Source organism: Oncorhynchus mykiss, chromosome 27 (genome assembly GCF_013265735.2).
Source record: "Oncorhynchus mykiss isolate Arlee chromosome 27, USDA_OmykA_1.1, whole genome shotgun sequence".
In the NCBI taxonomy this organism is placed as follows: domain Eukaryota; kingdom Metazoa; phylum Chordata; class Actinopteri; order Salmoniformes; family Salmonidae; genus Oncorhynchus; species Oncorhynchus mykiss.
Window position 1 is genome coordinate 13,431,225 of NC_048591.1, and position 25,912 is coordinate 13,457,136.

Here is a 25,912-nt window from a genome sequence, read left to right on the forward strand (position 1 = left end):
GGATACTCAAACTGCTCTCAGACAAGTCTGCAGGTTTTGACAAGCAGAAGTGTCGTAGAGAATTTACGCAACAGTTTAGGAGAATTAACTTGGACATTTAGGACAATTTAAGTTAAGGTTAGGAAAAGGGTTAACTTTTCCCCGACGCGACTCAGAAATACCTAGCTACAACCAGGTCTGCTCTGAGAACAGTCTTGGTTTCCACAAATGCGATTCAGCTCAACATTTAACTCGATATTTGACGAGTTAGTTCTGATTACAGGAATGGTACGTACTTCCATTGAGGGACGCATACAAAACCCAATCAGAGAAGACCATAGGATTAGCTCACAATTCTGCAGCCAATCAGAGAAGCAAAAGGTAGGGCTTTGTGTAGACTGAGGATGTCTGAAGAAATCTAGTGTGGAACACAGCTAGCTAGCTGGTTGAAGGGGTTTGTTTTGCCAATAAATTAGCTAGGCATCTATTTATTGTACAAAAAAAAAAAGTGACTGACACATAAGCAGCTAGCTCGCTGCTGCAATAAATCCACTGAAATGAAGTAAGTGCTCGTGGCAGAGAGATTCTTAGACAGGGCAAAGTTAGCACTGTGGCTAGTAAACTCTTTGCTAACATAGCTAGCAGTTGGCTATCGTAAGCTAGCTAGCTGGTTATACTATAAACATTACACCGTGCGATGTCTGTTGGAACGACCTTGGCCACAGATGAATAGGGGAGTTAGCTAGCCAGCTAGTTATGTTTTTTATATAGCTAATGCTATATGCTGAATGTTACCTGTCGAAATGCCCTTACTATGACTACTACCTTTTTATTCTAGGCTCAACATCGAAGGGTTGCTAGTCTATTTCCCATATGACTACATTTACCCAGAGCAATATTCCTACATGCTGGAACTCAAGAGGACCCTGGATGCCAAGGTAAATAGAGACCCAGCAACATGCCACTTGTTGTAGATCAATCCTAATGCTATGGCCCTATGCATGATGGTAACACATTGTTTATCAAAAGGGACATGGAGTTCTGGAGATGCCATCGGGAACAGGGAAAACGATCTCTCTTCTGTCATTGATTGTTGCATATCAGCGGGTGAGTCAAGATATCTCCGTTCCTCCATCAGGACTCTATTGGAAGAACCTTTGTCACCATTTGGTCCTCTTATACAGTGATCTCTCCTCTCTTTGACAGGAGTATCCCCTTGAAGTCACAAAGCTGATCTACTGTTCCCGAACTGTTCCTGAGATAGAGAAGGTGATCTCTCTCCCTCTCTTTCTCTCTCACACCTTTCTTTGTGCTCCCCTGGCCTTGAAGAACATATGTTTATCATCCCCTTCTCTGATGCCATGTTGCTTCCTTGTCTGTCAGGTGGTGGAGGAGTTGAGGAAGTTAATGGAGTTCTATTCTAAGGAGACGGGTGAGAAGAACAACATCCTGGCTCTGGCGCTCTCCTCTCGGAAAAACCTGTGTGTTCACCCCGAGGTAAGTAGCCTCATATTACAAAATTACAGTAGGCTGCTTGTATCGATTACCCTTTTCAGATATAATGGTATGTGTCCCCTTGAAAGCACTACAGCATGATTGTTTGTCTGTTAGGGTAGGCTACACAGACTTTTTTAAATGCCAACCCTTCTCTGGAGACATGAACAGCATTTTACTTGTCTGTAAAGTAATGTTGCTTCTGAAGCGAGACTAAAGTCCATCAGTGGGTGAGCAGAACAGTCAATTCTAGCCTGCCTGCGCGCAGACCACTCTTTCCTTAAAAAAAAGGTACTTTAAAGTTTGTTAAATATCACAACTTACCAAGACATTCAGTAGAAAGAAAGCACATCTAGCTACCCTACCATAAAAAAACAGCGTACGCAACACATCAATCAGCAATGTTTATTGTTGTCATGGAAATAATAAAACATGATATACAGGCAGAATTCTACTGCCTGAAAAGGTACCGACGCTTCTAATGTGACACCTTTTCAATTGTCTGAAAAGTTATCAATTATCGACATGTTACTACTGTACTGCGTTCTATGTCTGTAAAGGGTCGCGATAGACAACTTCATTGCCCGGCCCTAGCGGTCAGTGCACATATCTTCACGATGATACCCACTAACAGTGGTTCTATAACGCTCTTCAAACACATTTGTGTGTGTTCAATATAGAGCATTTCTTTGCATGTAGTTAAATTGTGTGTGTCCATGTCATGGTCCAAATTGCATGATTCTTTGTGTTCAGGTGAGCTCCTTACGCTTTGGGAAGGAGGTGGATGGGAAATGTCACAGCCTGACGGCGTCATACATCCGTGCCCAACGGCACAGCAACCCAAGCCTGCCTTCCTGCCGTTTCTATGAGGTGAGGGGCTTGGGATTGTGACAAAGAGAGTGATCTGGAGAGTTCCACGCCTCTGTCTGTCTGCCTGACTGACTCTGTCTCTCTGCTCCAGGAGTTTGATGCTATGGGAAAGCAGGTGCCTCTCCCCGCTGGAGTCTACAATCTGGACGATCTGAAGGAGTTTGGGCGGAGGAAAGGCTGGTGCCCCTACTACCTAGCACGCTATTCGGTAAGAATAGCCCATTGTCATAGCATCTGATGTTTTTCTTTTACCAGTGTTTTTGGAGCATGTTATATTTGACAGCATTACTAAAGACGGTACAGTATGAAGATGGGCAGAAACTACTTCTCCAATCGAAATTGCCGATCACACTTGTAGGCGATGTCAAGTTGACGTTGGCTAGCTAAGCTCAAGCATAGAAACACGTAATCAGGTCTAACGATCGTCTCACGCCGAACTGAGCATGTGCAGGCAGTCAAATCATAGGCCCTTTCGGCGATAAAGTTGTTTTTTTACAAATGAAAACGTGTCTGTTTGTCACTTTCACAAGGTTGCAGTATTAACATGTTCAACTACTTAAGACATTGGCTCGAATCTAGGTTGTGCCTTTAGATTTTGAGAAAATTAACAGCCAAGGATGTTTCACTTCTTCTCGCAATGTCTTCTCAAACCCTGGCCTGCTCTGCTTGGTCTGTTTCACAAGCGTTCCCGGACGTCTCGTGACGTTGCACCTCTGGGTTTAGAAACTCTGTGGCATTACTTTATGAAGGAGATGGATTAGTGGCGGTGTTTTTCCTTTTTGCTTCTTTCCTTAACACATACAGATCCTCCATGCCAACATCATAGTTTACAGTTACCACTACCTCCTGGACCCAAAGATTGCAGACCTTGTCTCAAAGGAGCTCTCCAAGAAATCAGTGGTTGTTTTTGACGAAGCACATAACATCGGTAAGGACATTCAGCTGTTTAAGCAACCCACTGTTTCAAGCCTCCGCAAGCTGACGTTCCATCCTCCTCTTCCTCAGACAATGTGTGCATCGACTCAATGAGCGTCAACATCACCAGGAGGACTCTGGACCGCAGTCAGGCCAACGTGGAGACCCTACAGAACACCATTCTCAAGTAAGGTCATACACTAGTGGATCTAGTGGAGAGCAGCACTAGAACCACTGTCATGTTCTGTGTACAAAGGAGAATGTACATGGTGTCTATAATGAGACCGACTGAACCAGTTTGTTGTTCTTGCCCCAAAAGTATAGAGGGTTTTGATGTCATCTCAACCGCTTGTCCTCTGCTGTAGGATAAAGGAGACAGATGCAGCCAAACTGAAAGAGGAGTACAGACGATTGGTGGAGGGCCTGAAAGAGGCCAACGTTGCTAGGGAGACCGACATCTACATGTCCAATCCCGTGTTGCCAGATGAGATCCTCCAAGGTTAGCCCCCTGGAGTCCAGTCGAAAACAACCAGTTATTGAATATTTAAATCGATTTATGCTCAAACAGGTTTTCATGTATCGATCTTTCCGTTTCTATACTCTGTCCTCCCTCCCCCGCACTGTCTGTCTTTCTTTCCCCCCTCCAGAGGCCGTGCCTGGCAGCATCCGCACGGCAGAGCACTTTGTGGGCTTCATGAAGCGTTTCCTGGAGTACCTGAAGGCCAGGCTGAGGATTCACCATGTGGTGCAGGAGAGCGCTCCACAGTTCCTCAAAGACATCTTTGAGAAGGTCTGCATTGACCGCAAGCCCCTCAGGTAACTTCTACAGTCCTTTTGTGTTAGTTTTGTATAGCCTGGTGCCCTCGGTTGGTGGAGTTTTCCACTTTAGGTCCTAACATGTGCAAACTCTGTCCAACAGGGCACCGGGCAATGTCAACCAAATGCTCCTACACCTAACTGACTCCATCGTGGATTATGTCTCTTTGGTACATTGAAAGAAGTTTCTAGTAACTCCTACTCACTCCTTATATTACATATCTATTTGTTTCTCTAGATTCTGTGCCGAGAGGTTGCGTTCGTTGCTGAGGACTTTAGAGATTGCGGACATCGCAGACTTCTCAGCCATCACCCTCATCTCCAACTTTGCCACTCTGGTCAGCACTTACAGCAAAGGTACTGAACCTCCCTAGGCTGACTGTGTCTATGTTACCTCTACATGGCTACAGCTCTGTGGTTATTTATTTTCTTTGTTTTTCCCTTGCTATCTTCCACAATCAGGCTTCACCATCATCATTGAACCCTTTGAAGACAGAACCCCCACCATTGCTAACCCCGTGCTGCACTTCAGGTGGGGTTCATTTGTGTTGAGTATGTTCTGTTTTGCCAGCAGAACGGTGTGATGTTGATGGATGAGATGTTGTGCCACTGCAAGAGCCAAGGGTGAAATAATCCATCAGGATGCAAGTGGATGGGATCTACTTTTAACCCTGCTCTTCTCTCCTCTCCCTTCAGCTGTATGGACCCTTCCATTGCCATCAAGCCTGTGTTCGAGCGCTTCCAGTCTGTCATCATTACGTCAGGGGTAATCTCTCTCTCTCCCCTTCCTCTGTTCCTAGATTAACTGTGACCTAGCCACTAATCTGTGATTATAAGACACCTGTTGATGGTATCATCTCTCCAAGATGGGGCCACTCACATTCCAAGGCAGTTGGGCTAGAGTGCCATTTGTAAACTTAGTACATGTGTTAATGAGGGACAAATGGCTTTTCTTTGTGTTTCTCAGTACCAAATCAACAATAAATCTGCGGCTTTAAATAAAAAAATGTTTACCACCATTCAGAATTTAGTTTATCAATGAATTTGCATGCGACGCAAACAGAAATGTAAAGTTTGACAGTTTATATTATTTTCAGTATATTATTTAGCCTTTTATTATTTAGCCTCAGCAGTCAGTTCAGTCGTATGATCATCACTTCTCTCCATTGATCCTCTCACTAGATCCCTTGGCTGTGTGTTGGCTCGGCTGTCCTACCCTGTGGTTGTCTACTTCTGATCATGTTTCTACCCACAGACCCTTTCACCGTTGGACATTTACCCCCGAATCCTGGACTTCCGGCCTGTTACCGTGGCATCCTTCACCATGACGCTGGCACGTACCTGCCTCTGCCCTCTTGTGAGTAACCTCAGAAACAGTCTACATGATATGACCTGAGTGGTTAATTCAAGCTATGCTGCGCTTCAGAAAGGATGGAAGGGGGTGACACTGAGCTCTTCCTCTTTCAGGTGGTGGGGAGGGGGAACGACCAGGTGGCCATGACCTCCAAGTTTGAGACGCGTGAAGATTTTGGTTAGTGATTGTTACATTGTATCTATATATTGTAAGCTTGCTGTGCTTTATTGTAAGTTTAGACTCTCCTTTCCTTAGATGTGAAAACAAATCACTGAAATAAACCTGGTCTGGGTTCAATTTTTCAGCTGTCATCCGTAACTATGGCAACCTGCTGCTGGAGATGTCTGCGATTGTGCCAGATGGCATCGTGGCCTTCTTTACCAGCTACACCTACATGGAGAACATTGTGGCGTCGTGGTATGAGCAGGTGTGTGTACACGGTCCACAAATGGAAGGGAGGATAAATGTTGTTAAAAGTGAATATCTTGTTGTTCTGTCTGTACTGTTATAGCAGTAGACATATCTATGTTAGCATTTTATTGGCAGCAAATAGAATTGTGGCCAGAAATGTAATTTTTTGCAAGGTAGTAATCTGGACGTTGAGTAAGCTTTGTCCTCTTGTCCTGCCCCTTTGTGTCTCTGTCTGTAGGGCATCTTGGAGAACGTCCAGAGGAACAAGCTGATCTTCATCGAGACCCCAGACGCAGCAGAGACCAGCATGGCTCTGGAGAAATACCAGGAGGTCAGGATACCCTTTCTTTGACTGTCTTAGGTTGTCTTCTGTCATTGTCTGTGACCTCTGACCCTTTATCTGTTGTGCCCCAGGCCTGTGAGAACGGCAGAGGAGCCATCCTGCTGTCTGTGGCCAGGGGGAAGGTGTCCGAGGGGATCGACTTTGGTGAGTGTTGTTTAGTTCCTGTAACATAGTAGTAGAGCCTCCATTAGGCTCATTTGCTAAACAAAATGGCCACCAAAGTTACAGCATAGGTAATGTGTAGTTAGTTTCATATCACTTATCTCTTCAAATATCTCCCTCAGTCCACCATTTTGGCCGTGCGGTGATCATGTTCGGAGTGCCTTACGTTTACACACAGAGCCGGATCCTGAAGGTCAGTCTAACTCCTCTGCTGTTCATCATCTTTCCCTTGTTCTTCTGCTTTATTCACTGTTTTGGTCTGTTCCTCTCTTCTGTTCAGCGTATGTCCTCCTCAGCCCTCTGTCCTGCAATTCTTTCACTTCCTTTAATCCTAATGGTCTGTTTTTCCAAAATAGTTATCCTTCTCCTCTTCTGTCCATCTCTACCAGGCCCGTCTGGAGTACCTGCGGGACCAGTTCCAGATTAGAGAGAATGACTTCCTGACGTTTGACGCCATGCGGCACGCAGCGCAGTGTGTGGGCCGCGCCATCAGGGGCAAAACTGACTACGGCTTGATGATCTTCGCAGACAAGGTGAGGACCTTCAGAACTTGGCGTGTCTAGTTTTAAAGGAACATTTCTTACCACTCTGATCATTGATAGACTCTACCATGATCATTTTGTTTAAAAAAAATGTTTGTAATTTAGTTCTGTCTTGGACCCCAGGAAGATTAGTTGACGTTGTGGCGTCAGCTAATGGGATCCGAATAAAAATTCTAAATTTTGTGGCTTTCTTGAATTTGAAAGCCGTAATGCACTGAGGTCACAGCAGGTTGTTCCATAATGCTGTCACATCAATGGTAACAAAATAAATGGGTACAATAAAAAAGGCTATTGAAGAGAATTGGAACAATCGTTTCTCACTTGCGTTGCAGCGCTATGCCCGGGCTGACAAGCGAGGGAAGCTGCCCCGGTGGATCCAGGAGCACCTTACTGACGGCAGCCTCAACCTGACCATCGACGAGACCGTACAGCTGTCCAAACACTTCCTACGCCAGATGGCCCAGCCCTTCAGACAGGTACAGCAGGAACATGTTTAGCAGGGCTGTGGATTTATTTTTATGTAGACGCCTGTCTGACTTGTAGAATAAGAAATCACATCAGCTCTATTCATGACATCTCTAACTGCAACGTTCAATGTTTTTGCCAACTGAACCTTTCCCAAGTCTCCCCTTAACCTATCCATTCCCCTCAGGAGGACCAGTTGGGCCTGTCTCTGCTGACACTGGAGCAGCTGCAGTCAGAGGACATGCTGCAAAAGATCGCCCAGATTGCTCACCAGGCCTAAGAGGAAGTGTCATCACCCAGTCAAACCCACAGTCGCTGTTCCAATACTGTCCTACTGTACATAGTTTATTTTTTAAATGTATATTTGCATAAGCCGGTAGGCCGAAAAATAAATGTTTACAGTTTCTACCATGCAGTTGGCATGTTTTTTTTTTAACACATTGACGTGTCTTTGGCATCATTTAAAAGTGAAGACTGTTTTTTTATCAAATCAGTTCTCTGTAATTATTATTACGTGATTAAACTAATCATGTAAATGTAATTAACTAGGAAGTCGGGACACCACAGAAAATCTTCAGATTACAAAGTTATAATTTTCCGAATATAACTCTTCAGATATTTTAATATCTGATTAATTAATTATTTTATACCTCACGTCAGTCTCATTCCAAACGTTGTAAATTGTTGGTTATCTGCACGAACCCAACCTTTTACTGTGAATCATCCATACACCAATTGACTTTACTTTATTTACTAACTAAATAAATTATCACAGAAATGCATGAACAAACATATGTTACTAACAAATGATAGGGAAGATTCCCTAGTGGGCTAAACCGATATTATGGCTTGGTGGACAAAGTGAAGTGGGTGTGGACTGAGAAAGAGCAGGAAAGACAAAAGGAATCACTACACAGTTAATTATATGAAATGAAATGCTAATCCTTTGCACATGAACGCTCACTCATTCGGGAATAATTGCAATCAATATATATTTACGCCCATGTGTTGAACTTTTCTGTTGGAATCTGGTCCGTCTGCTGGAGAGTTCATCCGAGTCTCTCTCTCTGTTCCCTGAAGATCAGTCTTTCGTGGTTAGAATGGATACTTCAGAGTACCATTCAGAAATGTTCTCAGATGTTTATGTAATTAGTATCTAAGATTTGCTCTTATTCTGTATGGATCTATAGTCTGAGTTTAACCATTTCCAGCCGTGTAGCCAATTCTCCATGTGGTATGGTTAGGAATTCAATAACAATTCGCAATCATAACTCACGCTGTGGGTTTGCTCAGTCTTGGCACTCAAACCTGTGCCACCTCAGTTAACACCGAGGTATGTGCGTTCTAAAGAGGATTTCCTCAGGAGGGTTTTTTATTCGTAACAATAGGAAAGGCGGTTCTACGATGCCTGATCATGTCTGTGCTCACGGGCGGGCCAATGATTTATTTAAACTTTAAAGGGAATACAATTCTCTCACATTAAAGGTTTAACATCACATTTCACAAATACTTGAATCTTGACTAATTTTATACAAGAATTAGATGCAAACCCCATAATTGAGAAATGTACACATTCAGAGAAATAGTTGTGTGTTTCCTGACCTCTCTGAGGTCACCAAATGAAACACACTCATCATGCCTGTCCCTTAAGTGTCCACAGACCATTCTCACCTCATAAGTGAACATTTTGTTTCATTTTCCCATTTTGGGGATTTAGGAGTTCGGCCACATTAATTCCTTTGTTCACTGTGGTCTCTGCATGAAAAGGGGGAAGAGTCTCCGTCAGGAATTTACAACCTGAGATAACAGAACCTGGGTGTAGGAGAGAGTGAGAAGACATGATCTAGACCCAGAAAGGGCCACGTCATGACAACATGTACATCATGAAACATACCCAGACAAGGCTAGCATGAACACAGTGGATTGAAGAGATACTTTATTTGACATTTGTCTGCTATGGTTTCCTGATATAAAATATATTTGTAATTTTCAATAACATTGACAATCTGCAAAGAAAGCTCTCCATATGTAACAGCTAACATAATTCTACATAAACAAGATGTAGGGAGGGCTCTATTCAATCTGTATCACTGAAGTTCAGCGTGATTGAAATTTCAAGGCAATGTTAATGGAGATTGCATTCATGGTAAAACGCTGCATATGAAAAGCTTGACACCGTTTGAATAGAGCCCTTGTGCTTTGTCAGCTTATAGCCCTGTTTATACTGTACATGGTGCTAACATGCATTCTGTGTCCTGATCTTGTCCACAGTCGGATTGTGCCCTCTTTTTAGGCCAGAGTTGATCGTTGAACGAAAGGGCAAGATTAGAACCTGTGACCTTCTGGTTCTTGTCCCAGTGCCTAGTCCACTGCAGCAGCATGAGGAAGGGTTCCACAATTGTTTCCCACATGTATACAGCTATTCAGTCAACATCAAATGAGAAATGTGATTGGTTAAGGTTGGAAAACAAGACTCATTGTGATTCAAACTCGCGACCTTTTCGCAACCCACATTGAACTCCCTCCATCCACCCCAATGGGTTAACAATCTTTTTACAATAGTGACTCCTCTACCACCCTTTTAAATGATCACTTGGAAATACCACCACAGTGAATTAATCACTTTTTGTCCCTCGAATTGCATATTTACTCTTGATAACATCCTGTGTAGGATGCATAGACAACAAAATCAAATCATTTTAAAAACATGTTTCAGAAGGAATTTAAATTAGCTAGCTATCCAAAAAAGTAAATGTATCCCAAACTGAGACAAATAAAAAAAACAAGATATTACATACAGGCACATAGTGCTTTTACTTTTGGGCTATCAAAATAGCTTAAGCTTTTTATATCTGCTCATAATAAAATCTTCTAAACATTGTACAAACATATTTTTACAGTATGCTAAGCCTTAGACAAATTGCATTCTACCGCTAGACTGGGAAGTGCAGATTTTGCTCTAGTATTGTGGAATAAGGAGAGCACTTTACCACAACCTAACATGGAAGCCAATACACTATTTGTGCATCACATTCAATAGATATTAGTAAATATGTTTTAAATTGTGGAATTAAAATCACCTAGTGCCAAAAAGAGTACCGCTGGTAATGGACACAAGGAGATACAATCAGAATGTAACACGTTTTAAAAAGCACATTGTATAAATAAGAACTTTTTTGCATGCATAGATAAATTAATTTGGATAACATCCAATAGCTGCAGACACTTACTTGTTGACCCAACTGCAGTTAAAATGCAAATATCAAGATGTTCATAATTGTGAACAATCGTTGAAGAATTCAAGCTTTCCCTCCTTGTACAGAGCATTATTAAATCTGGTCTGAAACAGATTCAATCTGCATCTCTCAAACCAGTCCTCATTGCTGTGTGTATCCTAATCTATACCTCAGAACTGGGGCACCAGGGGATAAAACTAGCAGGCAAGGAGTATCAGTGACCTCCACCCGCTACAACATAGTGCAGTAAACAAACTTAAACGGATCATTGTTCGATTTAAAAACAGAGCAAGGGAAGGGGGTTGCAGTGACCCATGTAGGTTCACTGAGACGGAGAGTAGGGACCAGAGCTGTATGAGAGTACTTCCTGGATGTGTGTGTGTGTGTGTGTGTGTGGGGGGGGGGGGGGGGGGGGGGGGGCTAGTGTTCAGAGGTGTAGTGTGCAGAGCTGAGGGATCCTCGCCGTGCCAGACTCTGGGTGCTGGAGCTCAGGGTTCGGTTCTCTGTCAGGCTGCAGGGGTTCTGGAAGACCATACAAAACACTATAACACTATATATACACATTAATTTTGATGACACACAGCCAGAGAAATGCCTTAGGATATGAAACACATAAAATGAAAGGATGAATAAACACTATAACAATCATATTGTACAGAAATGTGAGAATAAGCCAGAAACTGCTGCTCACCCTTGCTGCTTCTTGACACTCCCTCACACCCACGTTCAGCACATTCAGAGAATTAGCCCTTTTCATCCTGAGGGAGAACAAGAAAGAGAGAGTAAAAAAATTGGACATCATTTTGAGAGCTAACACGTGCAGATTGAGGACTTGGTCTTTACCCAGGAGTCCGAGGCGTGGTATCTTGAGGTCCGACTCCTTTCAGCTTCCTGACCAGCTTCTCGCTGCTCCTGCGTATTGACTCGCGGAGCTTGGTGAATGAGCCGCTGCGCTTCAGACTGCCCAGCCCATCCTGCATGGAGCCCTCCTCTTCCGTGTGGGTCCAGATGTCCCGCACATCACCTGAGACACCAACATCACAGAGGATGCATATCAGTGGCATCATGCAGTACAATTAGTTATTTACAGTACAAATCTGAGGTACATTTTCAATTCCAATACATATACCGTTTTTGGATCAAAATGCTACTGAATCTAGAGAGCAGGTTTCTAAGATCATATTATGAGTTTGCTCTCACCATCCACAGATCCAAACTCTTTTTCATGGGCCCGGGTCAGGATCTCTTTATACAGAGCCTCAGCTTGTCTGTACTTCCCTTGTTTCAGGTAACATGAAGCCTGTAGTCAGAAATACAGCAATACTAGAGTCACAAATAGCACTATCACACCTCAGATAGACACACGCATGCAGCTTGGGTCAAAGTCCCCCACTTCTCCCCAATCATAGCATATTATACGCACACACACATAATATGGTAGCATCTAGCCCAGTGACCATGCCAACCATGTCCACCCCCCCTTTATACCCCTCCCTCCATTCACCCTCTCCTATTCTCCATCCCTCACCAGGTTATTCTTGGTCTTGGCCACGTTGGCGTCGTCGGGGCCCAGCCTGCTCTGGTAGATGTGCAGGGCACGCTCGTAGTACTGCTCCACTTCCTGGTACTTGCCCTGGTTCTGACACAGCAGCGCCAGGTTGTTCAGCTGCTTTGCCACGTCAGGGTGGTCCATGCCTAACACCTGCCAACGACACGAGGGGGGTGGGGATTAACAGGTTTGGGTAATAATTATATTATAACATAGAGTTACTGTTCCAATTGAAATTATACGGTTACTGATAAACTGATTGTTACTGATGTTATCATTCATTTCCTATTACAGTCACTGATCCAAATAAGTATTTGTGATGGGAGATAAATAGTGGCAGAAACATACTCCCATTTCTTTGATTTGGTAGGTCAAGAATATAACAGTAAAATGTCAATTGTGCACCTCTCCACTGCAAGCAACACGACATTGTTTACATCGAGTGAGGACGCGCAACGTAATATAACGAGTAGTGTAACAAATTACTTATCCCAGGGAGTAACAAGTCATTATTTATTGTTGAAAGAAGTAATGAGTAATAGGTATGTGATTTTTTGCTTGCATGACTGAGAAATGATAGTACAATATAGTACTGTAGGAGTGCTATACTACAGAATGCTTGCAGAGTTGCCATTGGTCCATCAGAGGGCAGGGTTTCTAGTCACGTTGCTGCTAGGTTACTGCCTCATTACCTTCTCTCTGATCTCCAGGGCTCTCTTACACAGTGGCTCAGCCTCCTTGTACTTCCCTCTCTTTCCATACAGTACAGCAAGGTTGTTGAGTGTGGCTGCCACCTATAAACAAATACAGTACTGTTAGTTACATCCAGTGATATTCTCTGATCGCCGGTCGCGGTGAAAAAAGAAAACGCTCCCAATACCTTCAATACGTTCTGGTGGGTAAACTGTTGGGCAAAAAAACATTTACCCTACACCACTGGTTACATACTGTAGCTGCTTTTCCACTGTGCTGGGGAAAGCCATTAGCTATGCATGGTTTAGACTTCTTGTTTTGTCCATTTTGGTGACGCTTGAACTTCACTATAGAGGAACATACCGCAGGGTGATCTATGCCCAGGGTCTTCTCCCGGATGGCCAACGCGTCATTCAGGAGGTTAGCCGCCTCTTTGTACTTGTTCTGGTCTCTGCAGAGAAGAGAAAAACAGCCTTTAGCTTTAGCATACAGCTAACGTAACCAGCCACACTATGGAAATCCCCCACAGTAAGAGCTAGCATGGATGATATGCTAGGCTAACGTGGCTCCATTCACCTGTAGACCAGAGCCAGTATGTTGAGCATGGTGGCCACATCAGGGTGGTTGTGGCCTGAGGACTTCTCTAGGTCCTCCAGAGCCTGTTTGCAGAGGGGCACGGCCACCTCGTAGCGGCCCTGGGAGGCGTACTGGATCACCAGGTTATGAAGGGTCCTCAGGCGGGCCGGGATCTCATAGCCTCCCTGCTGGGCCGCTGCTGCCGCACTGCTACCGTGGGGCTGAGATACTGGGGGACAGGAGGACACGAGAGGGAGGTAGAGTCATTCATACAGACACACAAATATTAATTAACACAAACATACAGACATACACACAGCGAGTGACAGACTATACAACACAGAGTCACACCGAGACATCGACAAACATACATGCATAGCTCGTCTGCACAGCAGATAGACAGACAAGAATATCCGGCTCATTTGACGAGTGCACGTACTCTGTGACTGTTCCTCCTCGTCCGTGGGGAAAAGGTCATCTAGGGACTCCTTGGTGGAGCCCGTCTCTTTGTCATCCTGTCGACATAGAAAACATAACTAGATCGATAGTACAGAGCGGAGAGAAGTACCTATATTTTTATTTGATTTATTTAACCTTTATTTAACTAGGCACGTTAAATAAAGGTTTAACTATGAACTATACAGAGAAACACATAGCAACCTGCTCTGATAAGCCACCAACAGCTTAGCTTTAGTAATAACATAAAAGCCGAGGCAAAGACATGCACTGGGTCATATTCATTAGGGTACACCATAGCAAAACATTGTGCAATGGAAAACGAATATGAGCAGTTTTGGTAGTTCCTCACTGTATCAGTCTGTTTCTTCCCCGTTTGGTGTATAATGAATACGACCCTGGTTGTGGTGGTCTGTGACCTACCGGTGATGGCGACTCCCGGTCGTACTTGCGGATACTGCTCATGAACTGCAGGTGTCTGTTCTGCTCCTCCAGCGTGACCACCACCTGCTCCCTGTCCTGCAGCCTCTGCTGGGCCCCGGCCAGCTCGTCCCTCAGCCACTGGTTTTCCTGGCACAGCCTCCGTACCTGGGTCCGCAGCTTCTGCTTCTCCGCCTCCAGGGAGCCCAGGTGGGCCGACAGAGCCATCATCACCTGGGGATGGAGAGGGAAAGAGAGCGAGAGAGTGAAGTAGGTGTGCATATAAACATGTACACATCCAATACAGTCAAAATACAACTTCACCCATTCTGCCATCTCCAGTATGACCCCACCTGTGCCTCTCCCAGGCCCAGCTCTATCCTCTCCAGAGACTGGCGGATGATGCCACTCTTCTCCTGCTCCACACTGCCACTCTCGGCCACCGGCCGGTCCTCCAGCACCTCCTGCAGGTTGTCCAGGAGGGTGTGGTTCTCACCTCGCAGCGCCTCAAGGCCCGCTATCACTTGCCGCGTGCTGCACAGAATCTCCTCCCCCGACAGCATGGTGCCTCTCAGCTCAACCCTGTATGGAGGAGGAGGCAGAAAGGTTCAATTTTTTTAAATATTTGTACACGGTCATATGGACTGTACAAGGTGTTGAACACGTTCCACAGGGATGCTGGTCCATGTTGACTCCAATGGTTCCCACAGTTGTGTCAAGTTGGCTGAATGTCCTTTGGGTGGTGAAGACATTCTTGATACACACAGGAAACTGTTGCGCGTGAAAAACCCAGCAGCGTTCCAGTTCTTAAAACAATCCGTTGCGCCTGGCACCTACTACTTCACCCTCTGGATGGCACCAATACACAATCCATGTCTCAAGTCTTAGAAATCCTTATTTAACCTGTCTCATCCACTTCATCTACACTGATTTAAGTGGATTTAACAAGTGACATCAATAAGGGATCATAGCTTTCACCTAGATTCACCTGGTCAGTCTGTCATGGAAAGAGTTCATGTTTTGTATACTCAGTATATATGCACGTATGGGACACACAAATTGAATAAAGGTCCAACATTGGTGTGTAATGGCAGCATTTAATTATGCACTAGCAGTAATATGGCTAATGGCTAACACTCCACAGTAAACAGTGTTGTGTTGGACTAAAGCAGACAATGTGTAGGCTGACCAACTAGCTATAGATATACAACTATACTTTCACCACTGCCGGTATGCTAGAGTCTTGTGACTAGAGAGTTACAGTAAAATACAGACACACACACAGAGGAGAAAGGATTTATGGTCAGCCTACACATTGTCTGCTTAGTCCAACACAACACTGTGGAGTGTATCCATTAGCCATATTACTGCCATATTACCGCTAGCACATAATTAAATGCTGCCACTTCTAATAAGCTAAACCAGACTAATAGCACACAAGCCTACCATAATGACAACAATCCATTTTTATCTGTCCTATAGCTGTTTCACAAAACATCTTATCAGAACATACTATTATCCTCCAAGTTCTGTACAAAGTGCAAAACTACAAGTGTAGCCTATGTTTACCATCACAGGGGGGTGTCAACAACGATAACGGTATGCTGCCCTGACAGCCTGTCAGATCCTTTGAAACTGTAAAGTGATCTGCCTGGGGATTTTTATGCAAACTTTCAGAACCATGACTATGCATTCTGGCAGCCAAAGGAAACAGTGAATAGCCAACAAAAACACCAATGGGACTGTATGTAAAACACATCCTGGTACAACGGTGCCATTTTGCTCCTGTGAGCCCGAAGGCATAAAGCCTGGAGCCGACAGCCGCCCAGTTCAATGACAAGTCATAACACATGATGTAGCCTACTTCCTGGTCGGTGAGGCATCATGCCACATTGAGGGGTTGGAGTGGGATGTGTAGTACAATGACAAGTCATAACACATGATGTAGCCTACTTCCTGGTTGGTGAGGCATCATGCCACATTGAGGGGTTGGAGTGGGATGTGTAGTACAATGACAAGTCATAACACATGATGTAGCCTACTTCCTGGTCGGTGAGGCATCATGCCACATTGAGGGGTTGGAGTGGGATGTGTAGTACAATGACAAGTCATAACACATGATGTAGCCTACTTCCTGGTCGGTGAGGCATCATGCCACATTGAGGGGTTGGAGTGGGATGTGTAGTACAATGACAATGGGTCCAGCAAGACCAGGTCTAATCATATGGTTGGAGTGCAGTTCTGACATGAAATGAAAACACAATACAAGACCAGCCATGACCTGCTTCAGATACAAATAAATACAATTGTAGTGGGTGTCATATTTCTGGTTATGTGTTCTTCTCCCTGTGGCAATAACATGCTGATGCACAGAGGATGGTTTCAAAAAATGATTACAAAAATAATAATATGTTGGCTTCTCAAAGACCAGATGGGCAGCCTGAACTCGAATCATGAGCATAAAAGGCCTCTGATCATCCTTCCACCATACCAATACTAACGGGGGTACAAGACAGGAGGGCTGCGCTGTGAAGCCAAGAGCCTAAGAGGAGAAACAGGTGTCTATGGGGAACAAGAGGGAGCTGTGCTGGGCCTGAGCAGGAGGCAGCATCCGCATAACACCAAAAGGCAGGCCATCTGCAGCAGACCATACATTAACACACAGATATCGGTTTACTAGTGGCTCCTGGGAGGAGGGCAGCATATGACAGTTGTAAACAACAGTGGTCATTGGAATTGATTGGGACTCACGCTGCAGTCGTTTTATAAAGGACCTATAACAGATTTAATGTTGAAAAGAGCGGTGCTCTTATTTAATACTTGGGTAAATCCATTTGAATTCAATCCCTTTTTGACATATTTTGATTTAAACATACAGTAACATTCCATACATGTTCGCCCACGGAAGGAGTGGTCAAAAAGTTACTTCTTGGACCTTATCAGTATTTATCTGGTCAATATGTTAGTGTATGTCTGTCTGTTTGTAACAGTGTGTTTATATGTGAAATTGTGTTCATATTATAAATTCTATTTTAATGTTTAAGGACTCTTGGAAGATTAGTCCAAATGAGGACTAAAAGAGATTTAAAAAAATATATATATATTTAAAAAATCAGAAGATAAAAGTACTCAAAGTTGACACATTTTGTATGTCTTCATCACTGGAAAATATTAACGGTTCAGTTTGATGTCATTTAAAAGCTCACAAAGTGTTGACAAACTATTGGATTATTTCGTAAAACATTACATTTTTTAAATAAAAATGGTCATTTTAAACCTTTAACGTAAATGAGGTTTTTGTGTTGTGCCTACCATCGTTTACAAAACCTGCTCTTGAATACAGGGTGGGTGTCATTTCAATCATAGAAAAACAATTGAGAAAATGTACCTATCCTTCAGACCCCTGCCATTTAGCTGGTACACCATTGGAATATAAATTCAATTGACATTAACTTCTAATTACTACCACAAAAGATGACCGCCGGTCCACCCTCAGTCGAATGGCATCTCATGTCTATTATCTATATTTTTATGATTTCAATAGGTTTCTTATAGAAGACTGAGTATCATTTAAAACAGATTCAAGTCAACCTTCTCTGATATGTGAAACTCCAACCATATGGTACCATTTGAAAGTTGAAATGTAAATTCTACTCCCATTTTAGTACATAAATCAGCCAAAACAAGACACTCAACCTGTATTCAAGAGCATGTTGTGTCTCAACCAATGGCGGGAACAACAAAAACCTCAAATTATGTAAAATAGGGTCTAAGCTGCAACATATGCAAATATGGGAAGAAAAAAAATCTCCCTTTAAATGTTTTTAGATAATTTACGTTAATGGTAAAAAAATGTGGTCTTTTTCCAGTGATGAAGACATGGATGTCTCAGGTTATGGTGGGGTATGCAAAATGGGTCAATTTGGAGCACCTTTTTCTCTTGAATGTTTTGGCATTCATGTCCAAAAAGTCACTTTCTGACCACTTCTGCAATGGGCAAATACAGTGCCTTTGGAAAGTATTCAGACCCCTTGACTTTTTCCACATTTTGTTATGTTACAGCCTTATTCTAAAATTGATTAAATAAAAAAACTCAATAACACCCCATAACGACTAAGTGAAAACAGGTTTAGACATTTTAGAAAATGTAATTAAAAATTAAAAATGGAAATACCTTATTTACATAAGTAATCAGACCCTTTTCTATTAGATTCAAAATTGAGCTCAGGTGCATCCTGTTTCCATTGATAATCCTTGAGATGTTTCTACAACTTTATTGAAGTCCACCTGTGGTAAATTCAATTGATTGGACATGATTTGGAAATGCACACACCTGTCTATATAAGGTCTCATAGTTGACAGTACATGTCAGAGCAAAAACCAAGCCATGAGATCAAAGGAATTGACCGTAGAGCTCCGAGATAGCATTGTGTCGAGGCACAGATCTGGGGAAGAGTACTAAAAAATATCTGCAGCATTGAAGGTCCCCAAGAACACAGTGACCTCCATCATTCTTAAATGGAAGAAGTTTGGAACCACCAAAACTTTTCCTACAGCTGGCTGCCAGGCCAAACCAAGATTGAACTATTTGGCCTGAATGCCAAGTGCCACGTCTGGAGGAAACCTGGCACCATCCCTATGGTGAAGCATGGTGGTGGCAGCATCATGCCGTGGGGATGTTTTTCAGGGCAGGGACTGGAAGACTAGTCAGGATTGAGCCAAAGATGAACGGAGCAAAGTACAGAGATATCCTTGATTAAAATCTGCTCTAGAATGCTCAGGACCTCAGACTGGGGCGAAAGTTCACCTTCCAACAGGACAACGACACTAAGCACACAGCCAAGACAACGCAGGTGTGGCTTCGGGACAAGTCTCTGAATGTCCTTGAGTGGCCCAGCCAGAGACCGGACTTGAACCCAATCTAACATCTCTGGAGAGACCTGAAAATAGCTGTGCAGCGATGCTCCCCATCCAACCTGACAGAGCTTGAGAGGATCTGCAGAGAATGGGAGAAACTCCCCATATACAGTTGTGCCAAGCTTGTAGTGTCATACCCAAGAAAACTCGAGGCTGTAATCACTGTCAAAGTTCTTCAACAAAGTACTGAGTAAAGGGTCTGAATACTTATGTAAATGTAATATAATTTTTTTTGTGTCTTTCTTCTAGATAAGCAAAAATGTCCAAAAACCTGTTTTTGATTTTTCATTACGGAGTGTTGTGTGTAGATTGAGGGGGAAAAAACAATTGAATCAATTTTAGAATAAGGCTGTAACGTAACAAAATGTAGAACAAGTCAAGGGGTCTGAATACTTTCCGAAGGCACTGTATGTATGGAAGGGTTTGAATTCAAATGGATTTACCCATTTCTTTCTGAGAAATTGATCTTAAGGTACTATATCTTGTTAACAATGACATGAGGTTTAATCATGTCAGTCATAGAAAGTAGACAAGATTTGTTGCATTATGTGAAACTTCAATGCAATAATCATACTTTTTGTGTGCAAACCAAATGAGTAAATTTCACATTTTATGGATGAATAGGCCTACAGCTCTATATTTACATAATTAAGAAAATATAATATATTTAAGAAAATTAGAATATATCATTTTTATAATGCATTCTTTTGGCCTTTTTATGCACTTACTAGGACACTTTGGCAGGTCAGTAGACCTAAATGAGAAATTGAGAAGCAATTACCATAGGCCTACAATAAATTGGATGGTGGCCTACAGAGGAGCATCCTGTCAGAAAAATGCAATACCAGTCAGAGACAGATAAACAACATGTACGCGTGTACAGGAGGACTGTTCCATAAGCTATTGTATTTGGATGTTTTCCAATATTAGACATTGTCTGCCTTCACAATGCACACGGTTTTATATAGATTACGAATTTGCATTTGTATAACATTAGGCAATAACAACAGATGGTTAGGCCTGTGTGTGCATTGTTGTGGTTTTGTCAACGCGTTTTAAATTGTATAGGAATACTTATACTGCGTAGGCTACAGACAAATAAAGAAAGAAAAACATTTATTAATCAAAATAAATAAATGTTGTCAAATGTATTGATGACATACTATAAGCATACAGTGACAATTCGGCATTAAAGCAGCTGTGAGAGAAGAAAATAAAATACCATTGGGATATAACGCAGCCATTGAAACTACACAATTATGATCCACACGTCAAAGAAAATGTTGATGTGAAAACATTAACAAGAGTACGATCAACAAAAGTAATTTTGAACCTACCTGCTACTAATTCCAGGTTTTTGGCGAGTTGTCGACCTCTTTTTGTTGCGTATCTCCGCTTTTCATTCGGGCTCTCATTAAAGTTAATTGGACTCCTCGCGTCAAAACATCCACTATTTGTTCGTTATGGGACCAAGATAACAAGGTATCTTTGGACGACGGCATTAACAGTAGGCCTACAGTAATCATTCACCTGTTCTTGCGGCTCAGACGGTCTCATTTCAGCTTACCTGATCTGTTCATTCCCACCATGCACCGCGGTAGATTGATGCCATCTCCCTCTGAGGACAAGGCCATCTATCTGTCGGTGTTCTGAACTGCGAGTGACAGGACTAACTAGCACAGACAGGACTGCAAGGATGACTGTTACCGAGATAAACTGCTCTTTTCACATTTTATTTTAAATAAATGCATAAAAAAGTGTATATAAAAAATATATTATGTATAATATACATATGATATAAATGATACTGCTCTATGACAGGCTGTCAATTTATTAGGCTGTGATGGAATGAGATTTTAGTTTTAAAGTGCTACATTAATGTATAAGTTTGCATTGCAAAGATAAAGGTTGCATGAAAAGTCAGAGTGATGGGAAATGATGGCAGGAGCAATGTGAGACTAATTGCAAGGCTATAGAGACCAACATGGACTATAGAACACAGTGGCATCTTCTACAGAGATGAAGAGAGAGGGAGACAGAGAGCAGATCACTCGGTGGGTGTCTGCAGGCAGTTATACGATCTGGGTGATTGATGGTTCAGCTGCTGGGCTGGTGTGGCTACTGAGGCAGACTCATACCTTTTAAGGGCAGCTTGGCCTCACTACTCCCCATGTCCTAGGTCAGGGATGGGCAACTCCAGTCTTTGGGGGCCGGAGTGGTGTCACTCTTTCCTAGCAAACACAGCTGATTAAACTAATTGCATTCTAAACTGAAGATCATGATTAGTTAATTATTGGAGTCAGGTGTGTTAGCAGGTGCTGGGACAAAAGCGTGACATCAGTCAGGCCCCCGAGGACTGGAGTTTCCCATCCCTGTCCTAGGTGAACACTGCTCAGGGGTCAGGGCAGCTGCTTGACAGCATCAGTGACACTGCAGTGCATTCTACACCCAATTCTAAATTCAGTGGCGTAGACCAGAATATTTACATTTGCCAGTTGGCCTTAGTTTTGGCACCTTTATTATTTTAATCTTATTTAGGTCTGCAAATGCTATTCTGTTCCCTCTGAGCCCCCAAAATATATATACATACTAAAATAAGTAATTCATATAATATAACATTTGAGGTTAATAACAGTACAAAACTGTCCTACCAATATTGTTCTAGATTTATATCTCTGGCAATGTAATAAAGAGAATCCACTCTTTGTAGTGTGATGTCAATGTCAAATATATCATTACTCGCCCCACAAGTAATTATTTATCTTACCGATTCCTATGATGCTAATCAAATTATCTCCCAAATGTCGGTGGTTTGAACTGTTGTAGGCCTGGTTTATGCCATGAAATCCCCTCATTCCTCTATATTATAACGCGAGCCAGCGTCCATGTAATCCTGCAGAGTGGATGGTTCGTTTAATGTTTAATTGTGTGTGTGTTTTCCCATAGCTCATTGTATGCAGTGGGGCTTAAAGCTCCAGAAGATAGGGGTTTGTGGAAAGCCTGTGTTAATCGCAGGGAATGTGATATATGCGTCTGTGTCCAGGGGGTTTGGCAAATGGTAGAAGCAAACGTTACATCAACTGACGCCCACTGGACAGCTGTCTCTGTACATACTGGCCATGCCTGAGAGGGGAGAATCATAGGACAGTTGGACGAGTGTGTATCAGTCAGTGTGTGGAGGTTAGTGTGTGTTTGGGGGTGGGCGCTGGTAGTGGATCTTATGCAATGTCTTCATGGCAACATGTAAAGTAAGTAAGCAATGTAACGATGTAAAATACATACATCAGGGGTTCCCAATCTTTTTTTTAGCCCACAACCCCATCTTGATATCTGAAAATTCTCTCATCCCCACCCATGTGAAAAAAAGTATGTAATTAACAGCCAATGTTGACTTTTTATTTGGGGCTATGGCAATCAATTGAAAAACGGTCTAGCAGTATTTCTGATTGTCTTCTCAACTCACCCTCACATACTTTCGATGTGGGGCAGTCAATTGCAAATGAGTCTAACACAATGTATCTTATCATCACCACTAATGAGATAGGAGTGCTTGATGCATGTCGCGACGGGGGGGTGTGGTTAGGGTAGCCTACCATGAGTTTTATGGTGCTTTCAACTGGGAACTCTGAAAAATATGAGGTCAAATCATGACGTCAGTGATCATTAGGTAGGGAAGTCTGAGTTCCAGAAAGAGGCCCGACTTCACAAGTTGCAATTCCTACCTGGATGAGAGTTTACATTATTTATTTTTTTCCGACTTCCCAGTTGTCTTGAATGCACTGAAGTTGGAAGTCAGATATTTCCCATTTCACAGTCCCCAGTTGTTTTGAATGTGGCATTTAATGCTCAGAGGTAGACGGCAGGGAATTCCCTTTGAGTCCAGTGATAGATGGAGCCATCTGTGCAAAAGCCCACCACACCATTTGATCCCATATGAAATCTGTTTTCCGTCAATATAGTCATTCAGCACACTAAACATCCCATATGCCGCTTCATGCTCGGGAATCGTGAGACAGAACAATATGTCCTCGTGAATAGCAAGCATCCCCCGACATGTATAGCGAACAAAAGTCAATGCACGGGCATCTCAGCCCTCACAACGTCCATTTGGAGATCATAAGCTGTGGAGTTTGAGTCGTTCAGTCAGTTTCCTCTTGATTGCTAGACATATCATACATTCTTTGTTTAAAAGTGTTATCTGACAAAGGTATTGATGTGAGTTTCTGTTTATGTGTATTTTTAAATCCAGGATTTTGGAAATTTTTCCGCAACCCCATTTTCATATCTGGCGACTCCACATGGTTGTCACGTTCTGACCTTAGTTATTTGGTTATGTCTTTGTTTTATTATGGTCAGGGTGTGAGTTGGGTGGGTTGTCTATGTTCCTTTTTCTATGCTGTGTTTTGTGTTTGGCCTGGTATGGTTCTCAATCAGAGGCAGGTGTCGTTAGTTGTCTCTGATTGAGAATCATACTTAGGTAGCCTTTTCCCACCTGTGTTTGGTGGGTGATTGTTTCCTGTTTTGTTGTTTGTGTCACCATTCAGGACTGTTTTTGTTTCCATTCACTTTGTTATTTTTGTATTGAGTCGTGTTCAGTTAATATGAAAGTATCATGGACACTTACCACGCTGCGTATTGGTCCGATCCTTGTTAATCCTCCTCAGAAGAGGAGGAGAAAAAACGTTACAATGGTGTCCCCTAGTTTGGGACACAACACCACATAATCTGTATTATTTTGTATAGGCCCGGCATGTTTTTTTTCTCTCAAGATATGAGAAATTTTCCAGCGACCCCCCCCCCCCCCCCCCCCCCCCATTTTCATATCAGGCAGCCTAGTGGTTCGCGCATTGGACTAGTAAACAAAAGGTTGCAAGATTGCATCCCTGAGCTGACAAGGTAAAAATCTGTCTTTCTGCCCCTGAACAAGGCAGTTAACCCACTGTTCCTAGGCTGTCTTTGAAGATAAGAATTTGTTCTTGACTGACTTGCCTAGTAAAAAATAAAAAGGGTCATGACCCCTACTTTGGGAAACTGCTGATGTACATCGACAACCCACTCAGTCATTACCCCATCTAGGCTATGTCATTCTGGTCAGTAGATATCCACTGTGCTAAAGTCACAGGTCGAGGAGAGGAGGTATCGGTAAATAGACGACAGACAGACTGACTGCTGAGTCGATGCAATTTAATCAGCCAATCTGGCACCGGTGGATGGAGAACTTTACACTGTGGCACTAAACATAGCCCCTCCAGCACAAGTGACTAAACTGGCTCTGGTTTCAATGGATGTGATTTCATCACCCAAACTGAGAGACACTATTTTAATGGACCTGTTTACAAAGATGTATTTTGTTTCATGTTTATGTGCTTGACCCTGTGTAGGAATAACATAGTATTTTAATAATACATGACAAAATCAGAAACTTTCTGTCCAAAAATGATGCAGAAAAATTAATCCATGCTTTTGTTACTTCTAGGTTAGACTACTGCAATGCTCTACTTTCCGTCTACCCGGATAAAGCACTAAATAAACCTCAGTTAGTGTTAAATACGGCTGCTAGAATCCTGACTAGAACCAAAAAAAATTATCATATTACTCCAGTGCTAGCCTCCCTACACTGGCTTCCTGTCAAGGCAAGGGCTGATTTCAAGGTTTTACTGCTAACCTACAAAGCATTACATGGGCTTGCTCCTACCTATCTCTCTGATTTGGTCCTGCCGTACATACCTACACGTACAGTCACAAGACGCAGGCCTCCTAATTGTCCCTAGAATTTCTAAGCAAACAGCTGGAAGCAGGGCTTTCTCCTATAGAACTCAATTTTTATGGAATAGTCTGCCTACCCATGTGAGAGACGCAAACTCGGTCTCAACCTTTAAGTCTTTACTGAATACTCATCTCTTCAGTGGGTCATATGATTGAGTGTAGTCTGGCCCAGGAGTGTGAAGGTGAACGGAAAGGCTCTGGAGCAAGAACCGCCCTTAATGTCTCTGCCTGGCCGGTTCCCCTCTTTCCACTGGGATTCTCTGCCTCTAACCCTATTACAGGGGCTGAGTCACTGGCTTACTGGTGCTCTTTCATGCCGTCCCTAGGAGGGGTGCGTCACTTGAATGGGTTGAGTCACTGATGTGATCTTCCTGTCTGGGTTGGCGCCACCCCTTGGGTTGTGCCGTGGCGGAGATCTTTGTGGGCTATACTCGGCCTTGTCTCAGGATGGTAAGTTGGTGGTTGAAGATATCCCTCTAGTGGTGTGGGGGCTGTGCTTTGGCAAAGTGGGTGGGGTTATATCCTTCCTGTTTGGCCCTGTCCGGGGGTATCATCGGATGGGGCCACAGTGTCTCCTGACCCCTCCTGTCTCAGCCTCCAGTATTTATGCTGCAGTAGTTTGTGTCGGGGGGCTAGGGTCAGTTTGTTATATCTGGAGTACTTCTCCTGTCTTATCCGGTATCCTGTGTGAATTTAAGTATGCTCTCTCTAATTCTCTCTCTCTTGGAGGACCTGAGCCCTAGGACCATGCCTCAGGACTACCTGGCATGATGACTCCTTGCTGTCCCCAGTCCACCTGGCCGTGCTGCTGCTCCAGTTTCGACTGTTCTGCCTGCGGCTATGGAATCCTGACCTGTTCACCGGATGTGCTACCTGTCCCAGACCTGCTGTTTTCAACTCTATAGAAACAGCAGGAGTGGTAGAGATACTTTTAATGATCGGCTATGA

At 43.2% G+C, this 25,912-nt stretch overlaps 2 protein-coding genes across 5 annotated transcripts; one reads left to right on the top strand and one right to left on the bottom strand.

The window, feature by feature from the left end:
* The first annotated feature begins 248 nt into the window (after nt 1-248).
* Nucleotides 249-7,791, top strand: LOC110507601 (excision repair cross-complementation group 2). 2 transcript variants are annotated; one of them, XM_036965383.1, is made up of 23 exons: nt 249-267; nt 818-917; nt 1,009-1,086; nt 1,186-1,248; nt 1,363-1,476; nt 2,227-2,343; nt 2,435-2,551; nt 3,148-3,271; nt 3,349-3,445; nt 3,624-3,757; nt 3,906-4,074; nt 4,313-4,431; nt 4,537-4,606; nt 4,771-4,840; nt 5,330-5,431; nt 5,542-5,605; nt 5,734-5,855; nt 6,078-6,170; nt 6,254-6,326; nt 6,467-6,537; nt 6,734-6,877; nt 7,219-7,362; nt 7,539-7,791. In XM_036965383.1, exons 2-23 carry the CDS (start codon nt 885-887, stop codon nt 7,629-7,631), a joined length of 2,211 nt encoding a protein of 736 aa, XP_036821278.1. In that variant the 5' UTR covers nt 249-267; nt 818-884; the 3' UTR covers nt 7,632-7,791. The 2 variants fall into 2 exon arrangements, with proteins under 2 accessions (XP_036821278.1, XP_021443369.1); XM_021587694.2 differs by lacking the exon at nt 249-267 and adding an exon at nt 364-541.
* Nucleotides 7,792-9,269: 1,478 nt separating this feature from the next.
* On the bottom strand, nt 9,270-21,414 carry klc3 (kinesin light chain 3). Of its 3 annotated transcripts, none has more exons than XM_036965314.1 (12): nt 21,337-21,414; nt 14,635-14,863; nt 14,285-14,515; nt 13,845-13,920; nt 13,406-13,634; nt 13,193-13,280; nt 12,829-12,930; nt 12,116-12,289; nt 11,788-11,887; nt 11,431-11,611; nt 11,279-11,345; nt 9,270-11,109 (listed from the first exon to the last, which is right to left on the bottom strand). In XM_036965314.1, the coding sequence occupies exons 2-12, from the start codon at nt 14,842-14,844 to the stop codon at nt 11,008-11,010; spliced, it is 1,560 nt and encodes a 519-aa protein (XP_036821209.1). In that variant the 5' UTR covers nt 14,845-14,863; nt 21,337-21,414; the 3' UTR covers nt 9,270-11,007. The 3 variants fall into 3 exon arrangements, with proteins under 3 accessions (XP_036821209.1, XP_021443372.2, XP_021443371.2); XM_021587697.2 differs by lacking the exon at nt 21,337-21,414 and adding an exon at nt 20,766-20,915; XM_021587696.2 differs by lacking the exon at nt 21,337-21,414 and adding an exon at nt 20,536-20,883.
* Between the last annotated feature and the right edge of the window lie 4,498 nt (nt 21,415-25,912).